The sequence below is a fragment of the Mugil cephalus genome, chromosome 5 (genome assembly GCF_022458985.1).
Source record: "Mugil cephalus isolate CIBA_MC_2020 chromosome 5, CIBA_Mcephalus_1.1, whole genome shotgun sequence".
In the NCBI taxonomy this organism is placed as follows: domain Eukaryota; kingdom Metazoa; phylum Chordata; class Actinopteri; order Mugiliformes; family Mugilidae; genus Mugil; species Mugil cephalus.
Genome location: NC_061774.1, coordinates 24,125,410 through 24,140,808, shown reverse-complemented (window position 1 = coordinate 24,140,808; position 15,399 = coordinate 24,125,410). Strand labels below are relative to the sequence as shown.

The 15,399-nt window shown below is 41.9% G+C and overlaps 1 protein-coding gene across 1 annotated transcript; it reads right to left on the bottom strand.

Moving 5' to 3' along the window:
- Positions 1–971: 971 nt before the first annotated feature.
- On the bottom strand, positions 972–14,822 carry atoh8 (atonal bHLH transcription factor 8). The gene is made up of 4 exons (XM_047584933.1): positions 12,550–14,822; positions 11,889–12,044; positions 9,682–9,873; positions 972–1,455 (listed from the first exon to the last, which is right to left on the bottom strand). The coding sequence occupies exons 1-4, from the start codon at positions 13,213–13,215 to the stop codon at positions 1,429–1,431; spliced, it is 1,041 nt and encodes a 346-aa protein (XP_047440889.1). The 5' UTR covers positions 13,216–14,822; the 3' UTR covers positions 972–1,428.
- Between the last annotated feature and the right edge of the window lie 577 nt (positions 14,823–15,399).

The window sequence follows — 15,399 nt, the reverse complement described above, 5'->3', positions numbered from 1 at the left end:
AAAATACACTTTGTTTACAAACAATATATAATAAAGAGTCTGTAAGTTTGACTGAGGAGGTTTGGAGATACAGACACTTGTGTTTCAGTTGTTGAAAGTGAAGAAGGAGCAGGAACAAGAATTAACCCGACTGGCAAAAAAACGACACAGCGCCGACTAGTGTTTGGGTGGTGTTATTACAGAAGGAGCCAGACTGACAAATGGTCACTGCGTCTAGGAAAAAATTAAATATTTATGGTAACTTCACTTACCTTGATTTTCTACATGAAAATGAAAAAGTAAAAAAAAAAAAAAGTCTTCTTCTGCCTTACAATAACACACCATGGCTGAAGTTACAAGTATTTCAATGAGTTCCCTATAAAAGCTTAACAATTATTTTTCCCCCACTATTCTTTGTAATCTTGGCTCCACTGAGTCTTAAGCCCTTTTTAAACCAAATCTCTACTTTTACAAATGTGAGCAAAAAAAGTTCAATCTTGTTCTCATCAAACCATTATGTGCTTTTTGGCTTGACGTGTGATTTTCATAAGAACAGAAGAAAAAACTTCTTTCCATCCTTACCTGTCTGGCATTTTCTCCACGTACTTCACTGTGTTACTTCTTATTAGGAATGTTTTCTTTGCAGCGAGCAGCAGATATTTACAACACTTACGAGTGCAATCGGAGCCACTTAAGGTGAAGACGTGTTTAACAACGCAAGACCAAGAGCTTTGAGAAACCCACCAGAAACAAATCAGCATCAAGCTTTGAGACAGTTAACATCTTGTGATAATTAGTATCTTAGAGCTTGATGGTGGATTTGTTTCTGTTGGGTTCTTGGCCTTGCTTCGAAGAAATCAGGACGTCCTATTCCTGGTTTCATACCAGACAAATAAACGAGCACAGCTCCCGCATCATTTTAAATTATCATCAGGAATCAAGATGCTAACTCCAACAAACAAAACCAAAGCACTGATAAAGTGTAACAAAAGTAACTTGTAAACATTGTCAACTTTAATATTTATTACTTTTTTGAGAAAATAATAAGGTGTAACTCAGATTATAGGCCCTAGATGACGTCAGGTGAAGTCCATGTTTGTTACAAAGCCATGTAAAAGTTTCACAGTTTTTTAAAATACACTGACGTTAAAATAAATGCCATCCTCACCATTACCATCATCATCATCATCATCCTCACTTCCTCGCCAGCAGAACTTCCAAACACTGTTAGCCACGTTTTCCAGTTAGTCCGTATATTGTGTTTCATTTCTACCATGTAGCTCGTTCTTCATATGATGCTTTGTTTTTAATACGATTGTGAACATTATTGTTTTGAGTCCTGGATTCGGTCCTAATTTGCTCAACAGGCTCGAGGCGGGTCGCGTGAAGAACGTAGGGATTCGTCCAGCATCGGCCCACAGTCGGAAGAGAGACGGGACTCTGAAAGCATCATACGTCCTCTGGAAGTCTTCCAGCCTGTCGACAAAATAATTTAAAAAAAAGGATTTGAGTTAAAGGCAGAACACAACCACTCCAGAGAAAAAGGCCACACAGAGAGAAGAAACCTGCCAACGACTGAGGGTGTAAAATAAATGCATATGTTTCAACGATGCAGGTTTCAAGCACTTAATAAGCTTTTTATATGTCTTCACTCTCCTTTAAGAGCAAGAATTCTTGCTCCACCCTAACGCCCTTATGATTTACTGAAGGGGGACAAAATGCATGTTTCTCCAAGCAAATCCCTTCAAAACAGTTGTGACTCATCAGAGAATGAACATGGACATGGACATGGTGGTGTCCGTGTCCATGGGAATGGTCCCTCTGACCATGAAGACTACACCAATAATCGTCACATCACTCTGTGAACAAAACCCACTGATCTAGCGTCCAAAGAAGCGTTGAAAATAAACGAAGGCAGGTCCGATAATAAGGTGAGATCTCAATCAGAAGAAGTGACGTGCTTCAATTAGCACAAGTGAGCCGATGAACCGCCCAATGACACTGTTTGAACTGTGATGGTTAGGAAACCTCGGGCAGCCTTTAAATGTTCTTGTAATTAATTTGAGGTTGGTTTAACTTATAAATCTAAGTTTAAAAGCTGCTGGGATATGTCGCCCCATATGTGAAATTTAGTCACTCTTCATATTCTCCAGATTTGGATAAGTGAGAGGAAGTGTGTTTAAATCGATCCAGGCATTGTCCTCATCCGGCAGCACAGCTGTTAGCTTAGCTTAGCTTAGGCGCTGTAACGTAGAGTTGCTAATTCACAAAAGTGATAAACAAACTCAAGAACTTTCCCAAGTGCAAATGTCAAAGCAATTAACACGAAAGGGATTGAAAACCGCCAACTTCCATCAACATCTTTTGATCTTATGTGAAAATTATTAGTCCCTTGAAATTTATTTAAAGCTATTTAACTACTATTGTTACTGAGCATTAATTTTGCTACCACACCAATGGTCACGGCCAGTTCATGAGAGATCCAGTTACCATTGTAAAACTCATATTTGTCAAGTTAGGTTGACACATGTTGGACTCGATGAAGCCCTTAAGTTGGAAAATCAAACTACGTTAAATTAAGTTGATTTAAATGATAGAAACAAACCAGGATAACTTATCGAGCCGGAGCCTTTTTGCTCAACCAAACTCAGCTTCGTCGTACTGGAGCTGGTGGCATTACTCACCGAAAAACATCTGCAGAATTGTGCAAAATGTGACACTTATAGACATAAATCCTACGTCACTTTAGACATTTCTTTGGTGATTCCCCAGTTATTTACACCTGAGTCTGGAAGTCAGAAGAAATTGGGAAACTGGGATCATTAACAATCAACAGACCACGACAACATGCACTATAACAATGTCACCCTTCAGAGCACTGAACTGAACTTCTGTCCAGTGGTTTCTGAGCTTGACTGACCCCGTAGAAGTCAATCAGCCACAGCATTATGACCACTGAAACGTGAAGTGAACAGCACTGACCATCTTGTGAGAACTGAATGTTCTGCTGGGAAACGTTTTAGGAACAACTCAAAAAAAAAAAAAAAGCACTAAGAACATCACCCCCGCCCCGACCTTTCTATAATTGCATTTTTCTTAATTCCAGCCACATCACATCGGTTCCACTCACCATGTGCTGGAAATACGTCATGTCTCCGGCTCATTCACAGAAGTTTAAGAGTGGGCAGTAAGATGGGAAGTAAATTGATTTTCTCCTCTTGTGTTGATTGAATGGCTCCATACAAAGGGCCTGATGTGGTCTCAGTGGAGCCTAACTCAGGATGAACTGCTAAATTCTACACTGAATAATGCTCCATTACTGTGTTACTGCTCCACTGTGCAGAAGCAGCAAGGGACCGATGGCTTTTTAATGCGTTTTCATTTAAACCCTTGACAGCTGTGGCAAGCGATGAGAGTAACGTACTGCTGTAATACTGAAGTACATAACGTAGCATAGTATTTTGATTGCGGAAACCTTACTAGTAGTGCAGTATTTGTACGATGTATATCACCCAGTATAGTGTTTTTATTTCACATAGTTTTCACAGAGATAAATAAAATATCTAATCTCATCTAATTTAGCTTTATTGTCAAAGAAATGCAGTTTAGCATCTAACCAAAGTACATGTAGCATAAATGACTGAAACTGATTGATTGTACTATAAACATATTATACACTCTATCTACCGTCTATCTATCTGCACGACTGTCAAAATAACATAGCGCCAACTAGTGTTTGGGTTGAGTTATTACAGAACGAGCCAGACTGGCGCGTGCACACCGGCATTGGCTACGTACATAGGTAACGGCGTCTATGTCCCAAAGCACCAGCGTTGCCAGGTGTATGATAATTATTGTATTTGTACGAAAATATCATCCTCAATAATTCCAAAAATCCCATAATGTACGATAATTTGACCCCTTGAATTCAAGGCTAGTCGCAAACACAAACAGTGTTGTTGGTTTATTTAAAGGTAAAACTGCATTTTCAGTTATATGCATTGACATCACTGCCCCCCTGAGCGGTGAAAACATGGTGAAATGTATCAGTAAATACAGCGAGACCTGGAAAAATGTGGATTATCAGATCAAATTAAGGACGTTTGGACTCGACAATGATCCATACGAACTAGTACGGATTTGGAAAAGTGGATTAGCCTCAGTTTCAGTTACTTTAAGTTAGTTTTAGTTCTTTTTAGTTATGATAAATGTAGCTAAATAAAAGATGCTAACGCTAGGGGCTTTACTCCGAAGAAGTAACGTTAGCCGCACAATACTACAGGAGGTGATGGCAAACTTTTCTGACAGTCCTCCAGAACATAACTTCAGAAGGAACTTAAAGTCATCATTCCAGTTGTTTCTTCGTAATTGATCCATTTACTGCTTTTCAAATCTGTTGGTTCAGTCAATCGCACAACAGCTCTTTTCCATGTTTTAAATTAATTTTACAGTTTAGATGCTATTAAAGTCTATGATTCAAACTAATGCTGCTAAAACCCCCTTGATCAACTGTCACTTTTTAACACTCAGTGGCCGTAACCACGGAGACGTCTGCTTGTTGTGACATCATATACCCTCTATATGGTCTGTGCAACGTTAAATCGGGGTATGAATTTCCTCAAAATGCCAACATATTTAGCCGTCATCTATCTATCTATCTATCTATCTATCTATCTATCTATCTATCTATCTATCTATCTATCTATCTATCTGTTATATATGTGTGCATATGTCGTGCTGGCTGCGTGTGACCTCAGGTTCATTTACGGTTGTGTAAAATCACAAGCAAAGCAAGAAAGTCTCTTTTCCTGCAAACTGTGTCCACAGACTCAGTGGCTCTGAGAAAATAACTTAAACAAACACACACTCACACACACACACACACACTAACACATATATAATCCCCAACCACCTCTCTCTCCCTCTCTCTCTCTCTCTCTCTCTCTCTTTCCACCAGCTGCTGCTGTCTGACAGGCTGATGATGACTGTGTTTTTTCCCCTCATGTTTCAAAGTATGCTGAAGCAGATGGCCTGGAGAGGCAGAGTGGGGGAATGTGTTGGAGAGACTACGATCGAATGTGCCAAGTATTTGTGTGAAGTGACTGTGTGTGTGTGTGTGTGTGAGTGACTCAGTGAGTGTGTGTGTGAGAGTGTGTGTGTGTGTGGTTTCAGTTCGCGTGCCTTCCCGCTGCCCTCTGCCCTTCATGGCGCCAGCTCCACTTCCCCTCCACTCTAAACATCTGGTGTCTGGGACTTTCAGAACACACACACACACACACACACACACACACACACACACACACACACACACACACACACAGAGGGAGAGAAACAGCCGGCCAGCAGGGAATAAGCGCTCAGCAGCTAGTTTACATCTAGAAGAGCAACATGATTGCATTAGTATGAAGCTGGATGTAATAGCTGTACACTGTGACTCACAACTTTATCATTATTTAATAATGTGCATAATATTACGACGGCGGGAGTAGTAGAAGAAACTACGAGATTATTACTGTTGACTGCTGATGCCTTGTATGTGTTTGTATGCTGGGTCTTTAAACTTTGGTGCACGCTGTCATTATCTAGCACCTCTTTGCAAATAACACACAGTATGTTTACAGGCACTAATCCGACTCTAACTGGACAACTTAAGTGCACCTAAATGCATCACTCCAATTAATAGAGATAATGCATTGAAAATCAATTTTCCCCTCCGTGTATACGTCTTAATTGGAGTTTAACTAGACAATATGTGACCCAGGAACAAAAACATCAAAGAAAGCTGGTTAAAGAAGAGGAAGAAGAAGAAGAAGAAGAAGGTAAACAGAGCTGGTAGAAGAACCACCTGAGGGATAGCGCCATCTTATCTGCACCATAAAGTAGCGTGCACATAGTAGCGCTCTGCCGCATGAACAGTTGTTTATTATTTAAAGTAGTAGGTCAAATGGAAAGGGGGCTGTATTAACCCGCTGACAAGACGCATATCGCCACCTAGTGTGGAGGAGGAGAACATGTTCCTGTCTGTTGTTGGATTTTCTCTGTTGCATGTATAAACTGGGACAAGGAGCGCATTCAGAAAGTCAGGACCAATACATGAAATACATGAAAAGCCAATCTTTAAATAATCAGACTCACCCCAGACTCTGTGTCCTCTCTCACTTTCACTTAAGGTAGCCGACTCTCTGGCGCCCCCCAAGGTAGGCGCGCCTCACCCTTTGAAAACCGCTTATATATATATATATATACGGTTTAGACTTCTGCGCCAAGTTCACGCAGAGTCTACGACAACAACGCAGACGCTAGCGCCGTAGCCTGACGTCCACCTCCCCAGAAATGTAACAACTCCCGTAAGAGCTATGATTGGTCCACTCGGAAGCAGCGTGTTTCCAGTTTTAGCATTTCCATATGCTCCTCCGCCTCCGCAGTTTTCAAATTGATTGTTTGGGATCATCAAAGTATCGGTAAGGTTAACTGAGAAGGTTTGGTGATATAGACGTTTGTAAGACTCGTGTTTGGCAAAATTCGGCCCAATTTTTTAACGAAAGTTTCAGTCGCTGAATGTGAAGCAGGAAGTAGAAATAAATGACAATGAAGTGGCCAAAAAGACACAGCGCCGACTAGTGTTTGGGTGGAGTTGTTACAGGCACAAGTATAAATGGCTCACACCGGCGTTGGCTACATGTCCCACAGTACTTTAAATGAGGCTTACGTTTAATACGTTTAAACTTTGCGTCCATTCTTAAGATACATCCTTTGGTGGTGCTTCTTTGGGAAACACATTCAGAAATGTAAAAGAGCATTTATCTATCTATCAAACATCTTTGTGGAAGGGCTACTTCATGCATACTATACATTTTCAAGTAAAACAAAAGTCAAATATAGTTCTGGATGACCACCAGAGATGGTACGTTATACCTGGATATGCACTGCCTCCCTGCACAGGAGACTGAGACGTAATAATCTGTTAAAGATGCTACCAGTCGTCTTCTGGAGAATCTTTTCATCTATATTTTCAGAACCTATGAAATCAAGTCAATTCAGAACATTGTTACGTAATGAGGGGAGGCCACGTTAACTACATAGAGAGTTCAGAGCGAGCGCTAAGGAAAAATCTTTTAACGGGAAGAAACCTGGAGTAGAACCTTCAGCTCATATGGGAGGATTTATCTGCTTGAAGTCAACCAGAACTAGATAAACATTCATCTGTCATACATACATAGATCCGTACATGTAGAATCTGATCATGACACAAACACTGTGGTGAAGTAGTCGTTCTGTTACAGGTGAGTTATCTGCTGTAATGACTGAATAACGATGTCTTAAGTGGGTTGTTTATGCATTCAGATGGGAATTTATGACTATGAAGACTGGGGAGGTTGATGAGACCAAGACCACAAATAAACACTCCACAGAGCAGAAACACAGATCCAGTCTGCAGGAGATCTACATGATGTACATGAATGCATCAGCAGTAACAATCGAGAAATTAGAGGACAGGTGCTTGGTGTGAAAGAGAAGAGAGTAGAGGACATGTGCTCAGTGCATCGTGCAGAGCGTCTCTCTGCAGGCCTCTGTCACCAGAGGCACTGATAAGAAATAAATATATATATATATACACACTACGGGTCAACATGTTTTTAGAACAGCACACAGTGTCCTCTGGTATAGTTGGTCAGGGCTTCATCCCACAGCAACATAATGACCCAAAACTTTAGTCCGAGCTTCACCAGAACTAGCTCAGGATAAAAAACAAGATGGGAAGCTTGAAAACATGGAGTGAACCATGGTTCAGTCTCTGGACTTGAACCATGTGGAGCTGGTTTGTGATGAACTGCAGAGAGGAGTGAAAGCAAAGTATTCTGAAAGAGACACACACATTTCTGGGAACTTCTGCAACACAACTGGAAAGAATTCTCTGGAAAATATTTGATTTTCTTTTTCAGAAAGAAAGAATGTCACAAGTTTGTTCACATGTTAAATCGGACAAAGGTGGATACTTTGATGAGTCGAAAGTTTAGAATATATTTTAAATTATGTATTTATTCCATGTTTTTTCTTTTACTTTAGTTGTTTATTTGGTCTATGCTTTAATTTTAGAGTAGAATGAGACGTTAAACTGCACATATTTCAATAAAAAAAGAAAGAAATATTGGAGAGTCCTGAAACTTTTGACCGGTAATCTACATACTCCCTTTAACATCCCCAATGTTTTAAGAAGCAATTAAAAATTCAGTAATAAACTCAGTTATGCCTGAAAATCCCAGAAGAGCTGATGAAGAAAAGTTGGAAATTCATCTGACTGGGACTATTGCTACTGTGTCCTGTCACTGTTTTCAGTTTATAATCTACAGCTGGAATGTAAAGGGCCACCTCATGTTTTGGAGACACTGTGGAGCTTTGAACCTGGACAGTCTACAGCAGGCGTCTTCAACGTCTTTCTGTCCAAGGATCCTCAAATTGATGGAGAGATTAAGTAGGGTCCCCCTACCTACTATATGTGTTCTATATTAAACTCAGCCTAGTGCTATTTATAAATATGCATTACTATCATCATTTTGCATTAAATATTAAGCTATTCAAATAATACACAGGTTCAAATATTAATTTTTTTTATTTCAAACATGTGCAGCAGTAGAGCGGCCGTGCACCTGCTATAAACATAAACACATCTAACTGGTGTAAACAACTGACAGAAAAAGAAAATAACTGACAAATTCAAGTTTTAATTTTGCCTGAGGACTGAATAGGCTCTTTAGGCCAATATGCAGACTCGTGATTGGCTGAGCAGCGAGAGGGGCGGGGCCTACTGTGGACAGGAGGCTTAGATTGACAGGTCTCTGCTAGCGTGGTGCTCTCTGTGTGAAACAGTGGCTGCTGAGACAGCTCCTGTATCTCTGAATGAGTGAAGTGTGACTGAAAGATAATGTCTTCTGCCTCCATTTATCCCTTTACTAAAATATGTTGGATTCGTGTTAATGTGCATTTAAAGAAATTTAAATTTGTAGGGAGAAATTGGAAACGAAAATCAACTAAATCAACTAAACATTCCCCCCTGCAGTACCTAATGTGCTGAAATACTGCAGCAAGGTTCAGCTGTGCTACTGTCCTTCCAGAAAGAGTTTCTGTCGTGAAACCAGCGAGGAAGAAAACAGTTTAACATTCAGAGGGGAAATGGAAGTTTAGTCTGAGCACCGTGAGGCTAGAGAGCGACACGTGCACCACATCCAACTCTGCTTGTGTCACTGGAAGATTCACACAAGACGACTCTGTAGATAAATGAATATAATCCTCAACACGGTCGTTGTAACAAGGAAAAAAGACCTCTGCATATAAAACTACTCTTTTAATTTTATTTTTATCTTCTTTTATTTTACTCTTTTATCCTCTTTTTATTTTTTATCTTATTTTTGTATGACCACTTGTAAAGCAGTTTGGTTCACCTGTGGGTTGTTGTAAACTGCTATATAAATAAAGTACATTTATATTCTACACTTACATCTGAATTATTTAAATTCTGTTACTCAATATAATGATTTTGAGTGTAGCATGGTGAGTGTCTCCCACTAAAACAAAGGCTCCGATGTGTCAGACGATATGAAATCACACTCATTTCATTCTGATTCTACTGAAGTACGAGACGTTGTATGTGTTCCAGGTATTTGTGATGAATGACCGTGATTTCCAGGAGCGTTGGGGACTCACCTTCCTCTTCTTGCTCCGGCCCTCGGCCTGCAGGGTCCTGGTGCACTGTTCCACGCACTGAGAAAAGCTCAGGCTGTTGTGGTCTGGACTGTAATCCAGCTCAGCCAACTGAGCCAGGGACAGGATGTAGTTGCAAGCTATACGTAAGATAGCCAGTTTGGAGAGCTTCTGACCGTACGAGTAACACGGCACCTGGAGAGGAAAGAGATAAAGAAAGGGAAATGAATAGTGTTTTTTTTTATTTATTTTTTTTTAATTGCATTTAATTGACACCTTTGCTTAAATGAAATTGTTACAAGGAGAGCATCAATTGCACAGGAGAATAAATACAAACATGATACAAAACACACTACAAAATAAAGGTGATGCAATTTACATGAGAGATTAATCATGAATTTATATAAATTTATTATTATAAGTGATAAACAACAGCACAGGGCATAAAACTCTGGTATATTTAATGGTATATTTAAAACGTATTTATTTACTATTTTATTTTATTTTTAATCTCTTTTAGTGTTGTATTAGTGACCATTTTTATGGTATTTTTTATTTATTTATTTTTCTCATTTTATGCTCTTAGGTCTTAGAGGTTAGCATTTGATTTTTTTTTAGTATTATATATTATTTTTAGGATTTTTAGGGTGTTGGTTTGATCTTATATTGTTTTTTTATTCAGTCTCCTTAATGAATTTTTAAGTTGTGTGTCTGTCTGTGCATATGTGTGTCTGTGTTGGATGGATTGGGGGGGTATAGGTGGGATTATTGTATACATATATTGTATTATTGTTACAAATAACATCTGAGTGATTGATCGATATAATCTATGCACATACACCGATCAGACATAACATTACGACCACCTTCCTAATATTATGTAGGTCTCCCTTGTGCCTCCAAAACAGTGGTGACTCATCTGGGAATGGACATGGGCCTTCTGAGAGTGTCCTGAGGTGTCATTGCTATGGGGTGGGGGGGTCTGGTGTGCTCTAGGTGGATGGTACATGTCTAAAGAACAGCCAAATCAATGCCAGGACCAAAAGGTTCCCAGTAGAACCTGGGTAACTATCGCATGATGGTCATAATGTTGTGGTTGATCGGTGTATTAGGTATCATAGGTGGGTTGGAGAAGTCTGGGTAGGACCGGATAACTATAAGTCCTGAATCTGTTTTTGTGTGAAAGCCGCCCAATGTTTTGAGACACTCTATCTGAGTTGTTTTGAAACTTTTCTTTTTTTTCGTAATTCCTAACGTAATAATATATCATAATAACATAATTATGAACAATACAGGCGGCCAACATGCCTTCATGTGTCCCAACTCAACCTCCGCCCAAATGCCAAATAAAAGAATGCTTCAAAACCCCACTCCTTATTGGAAAAAATAGGATTAAATAGAGTTGGGTCTATATGCAGACGGACAAGGACAACATCTGCGTTAACTTATTTATCATTATATATAAACATATATAGAATTTGTGGTTGAAGTTCAGACTCTCAGGTTTAAGTCAAACCTGCTGTATTTGCTCTTCATAGCAGATCTGGATAATGATGTGATAATGACGTCATACTTCCAGGAATCTGGATGTTTAAAATGGTATTTTCTTTACCACAGATCCATGTTATGATCCGCCGCTCTTTGTCTCATGTGATTGTCCCAGTCTTTTAATTTTGCTGAGCCACAGACTGTCCATAAATATGGACAACGTGCGTCCACATCCGTGCATTAGTCAAACTGATGCTAGTTCCCTGGGATTTTGTTTGGGTGTGAAAGCTGAGAGGCTGCGCTTTCATTATCATCCTGAGGCCCTGCGTCCTCATACGGGGACATCAAGGTTTAGATTTGTGGCGGTTCATTCTGCTGTTACACGTCAGAGACAGAACCCACTCCCACTACCGGAGGGAGTGATTATTTCCCTGCGTGACGTCAAGAAGGGAAAACCCTCAGATCTGCCTGTTTGAGCACATAATCGCCAAAAAGTGGAGCAAGAAAGTGAAGAAAGTGACAGAATTTTTTCCACAGACTATAAGGAAAAACTGAATTTTGCACAATATGGGACCTTTAATTAAATCTAGATTGTGTATCTGTTGCATCAAAGGTGCATAATACAGCATATAGTGTCTGTTGGTTGGTAATTCAGAGTTTTTAAACGTACGCGTATGTTTTGTGCATATATATATATAATTATTAGTTCGTCTCAGTCCGACCTGCTTCCTTAGGGCCTCAAACGCTGCACTGATGGTGTGAACGCGGGACCTCTCCCTGGCGTTGGCCAGCAGCCTCCTGGTCTGTTGGATGGCTTTGACTTCTGGAAGACGCCCAGGTCCGTCGGCGCTCATTCCAATCTGCTTGGTCGGAGAGTCCTGAAAGCAGAAGACAAGGGCCGCTCTCAGAATATAGAAACACAAGAGGAACATTTAGGAATCGGACGGAACCGAACGGCCAACGTTGGGGCTTTTAAGAGGCACCCTGAGACCCATTTTTATTTCCTTGGCCTTTAACAGCGTTTGATCTGTTTTTACTTTCATCTGATTACTCTGGGTTTTAAAAACTTTTTATCTCTTGGATAAATTTATCTGTATTTTACACGTTTCTCTGACTTTGGTGCTCTTTGCTTTTAAGGTGCTATAAATTAAACAAGAAAACACAGTGTTGACTATTGAACTTAAGCTCTACAAGTAAAAGTGGTGACATTTCCAAATATATCATAATAACTCGATTGTCAATATAGGATCACTTTACTTAAGTTTTATTTATATGGCATCAAAAACAAAACAAAGTGGCTCAAGAAGACGCCAAGATGTCTAAAAGCTAACATTAATTAACATAATTATTTCATTTAATTTCCATGACTCTTTGCATGATCACCTTGGGTGGCGGGTCCTGGGACGCCATATGTTCCTGACACTGCGTGGAGTTCGTTGCTCGGGGCAGAGCCAGAGCTGCAGCCTGGCCCGACTGAAGGGAGGAGGGCTTCAGGGAGAAGGCCAGCTGGCCGGGCGACTGGCTGCTGCCGCTGCTGCTGCTGCTGCTGTTGTTGTTGGTGGACGTCAACAGGGGAAAAGCGGAGTGGACGCCCAGTTTGAGTTTGGTGGACAAAGGCTGAGAGATGGAGGTGGGCCACTGGGAGATCTCCGGGCTGAAGAATGGGAAGGCGGGCGACACTTTGGAAGCGATGGCGGGCACGTTGATGCCGATTCTCATGTCGATGGCGCCGCTCTGGGCCGGAGACATGTTGTCTTCTGGTTGTCCCGGGTGAATCCCAGCAGTACCGGCTATTGGCTCCTGGGACACCATCAACTGTCTGTGGAGCGGAGCCAGCGCGCTGGCATCGCCCGCCTCTGTGAGGTCGTCCACCGAGTCCACGTCCGACGGGTAGGTTTTCATCCTCTCGGGCTCCGGGCCCGTGAAAAGCCTTTTGGGCACCCGGGACTTCCTCTTGAACTTCTTGTTGGTGTCCGGCCTGGAGATCAGCACCGCATCCTTGTTGATGGAGGCGTTCCAGGTGTCGCTCAGTGGAAGAGGGCTCTTCATTTTTTAACAAAATGAACCCCAAAGGCAGTTAAATGCAAACAGAGTTAATACTTTCAAAAGTCAAATGATGCACTGGAATGGAAAATGAATGGAAATGTCCATGAAAGTTCACAACGCGAGTGCGAGCATCATCTTTCTGTGAGTTCACCTCCTGAAAGGAAACCATTAGTGGGAGTCTTGTGCGTCTGACACAACTTTTGGCCCCGGTCCTGATTTTTTTTTTTTTTTTTTGTCCTGTACTACAATCCCAGCCCAACAATGACAACAACAACAACACATGCAGACAAAGCCTCATTTACTAACTGTGTGACACATGTTGTTGGCCTGCCCTGACAGAAGCTGCACGGCCATGTGTGCGACTTTAATTTTCACCAGCACTTCTTCGTGGCTCCACTCTGTCTGCATAGCAGCATCCTGAATAATCTATATTAGTACACAAAGCTGTGCAACATCTGCTGTTCCACACAAAGTCCTCTCGTCTGGACCCGAGGAGTGCAGGGAGAGATTTGTCTTCGCCGCTGAAGGTTTTCTTTTCTGTGTGAGCAGTCCAGGGCCTTTGCCTCAGAATTGGGGTTACATTAGAGCTGTCTGAGCGTGGCTCCAGTCAGTCTGCATAGCAGCACTGTGAATAACTCACACAGGCACACACACTGAGCGCAGCTATGCTGCAGCGCAGCTGCTGGGTATGAAAAACCAGAGCGGCACAGGCACAGGAAAGCGGATTTAGGAGCAGAATGACAATTGCACAAGCGGTCACACTGTGCAGTCATGATACACAGGCGCTGATTTTACACGGGTGTTCGCGAACAGCCGGGGAGACACAACCTCTAACGAGAGATTAACACTTAAAATGAAACTGCGCATGAGTGGCGATCGCGATAAAGACGCACTTTGTGTGACCGCAGGGAGTTTCTTAAACTTCACCAAACCTCTGTGGAGAAGTGTCTGCAGTAAAAGTGTCCATGTCTCCGGGCTACGGTGTCCCCCAGAAGCGATCCATCCCTCTGGGAAGTTGGAGAAAAAGTCCGGTGCGCGTCAGTCTGAGGGATCCGTGGGATTATCAAGTGAGTTGCGCGGCTCCAACAGGTAGTTTTCTTATCTAGGTGTTATCACTGTCATATAATTAATCCTCTAGCTGTTACTTTTCTGAGTTTGCATCCTGGATCGTCTCCGGTGTCTGTGTCATTCACTCGCCTGGAGACACCTCGTTGGTGCGCAGCGTTCAGCGAAACACTCCGTATGTGGAAGACGGATCAGATCAGATCAGATCAGAGCAGATCAGAGGTCCTGGAAGGAGGAGGAGAAGAAGAAGAAGAAGACGAACTCCCCTGGCGTCTGACTGGCTGGAGTAGAGAGAGAGAGAGTGGGTGAGAGAGAGAGAGAAGGGGGGTTTCTGTACTGGTTTATGTCCGTGGAGCGGCCCAGTCCCGTCCACGGTGGCGACTCAGCGGCGCCACCTGGCGGCACATAAACTCACACTCTCGGTTTTTATTTGAGATCCAACAGCAACGCGGGGCTCGGACTCGAAAGCCGAGAGACATCAGTGATTTCTCTCAACCGGGGATCGATGATGCTGCTGCTGCTGCTGCCGAGAGGGTTTTGTTCCAATCAGCTGTTTCTCCGCGAAGTTGTTGCTGCGTGCGGCGGTTTTTTTTTTTTTAATGTCATGGAGACAGCTGCTGAATGTCCTCGGGTTTCTCCTTTGAGTATCATCGGCATTAAAAAAGGAACGAGACACCGTGGGTGGAAATTATGTGGCCGAGAGGAAACGTACACCGATCGGGCATAACATTATGACCAAATTTGTGTAGCTCTCCCTTGCGTCCACATGAGTTGTGAACCATCACGGGTTTTCTGAGGGTGGGTTGATGGGAGGTTTCCACTGTGGATCACCCCACAGATACTTGATCAGTCTGGGATCTAGTGAATTTGAAAGCTAGATCAACACCTTGTGCTGTTTTTCGTGTTTATTTGAGTTGTTCCTAAAGCGTTTTGTGTGTGTGTGTGTGTTTTTGCCAGGCTGCATCCTGCCAGAAGATCATTTGCTGTGGGGGTGTCTTGTCTGGTCTGGTCTAGGTGGGTGTAACATGTCTAAATAACATCCACACAAATGAATCCCGGAAGATAACACTGAATTGTCACAAGATAGTTTAAAAGTTATTTACATTTTACCCGTCAGTGGTC

Coding starts and splice junctions, on each gene's coding strand:
- atoh8 (XM_047584933.1), bottom strand. CDS start 13,215: ATGAAGAGCCCTCTTCCACTGAGCGACACCTGGAACGCCTCCATCAAC. Junction 9,874..11,888: donor TTGAGGCCCTAAGGAAGCAG/GTCGGACTGAGA, acceptor TTTCCTCTCCAG/GTGCCGTGTTACTCGTACGG. Junction 1,456..9,681: donor GCCGGAGCAAGAAGAGGAAG/GTGAGTCCCCAA, acceptor TTTTGTCGACAG/GCTGGAAGACTTCCAGAGGA.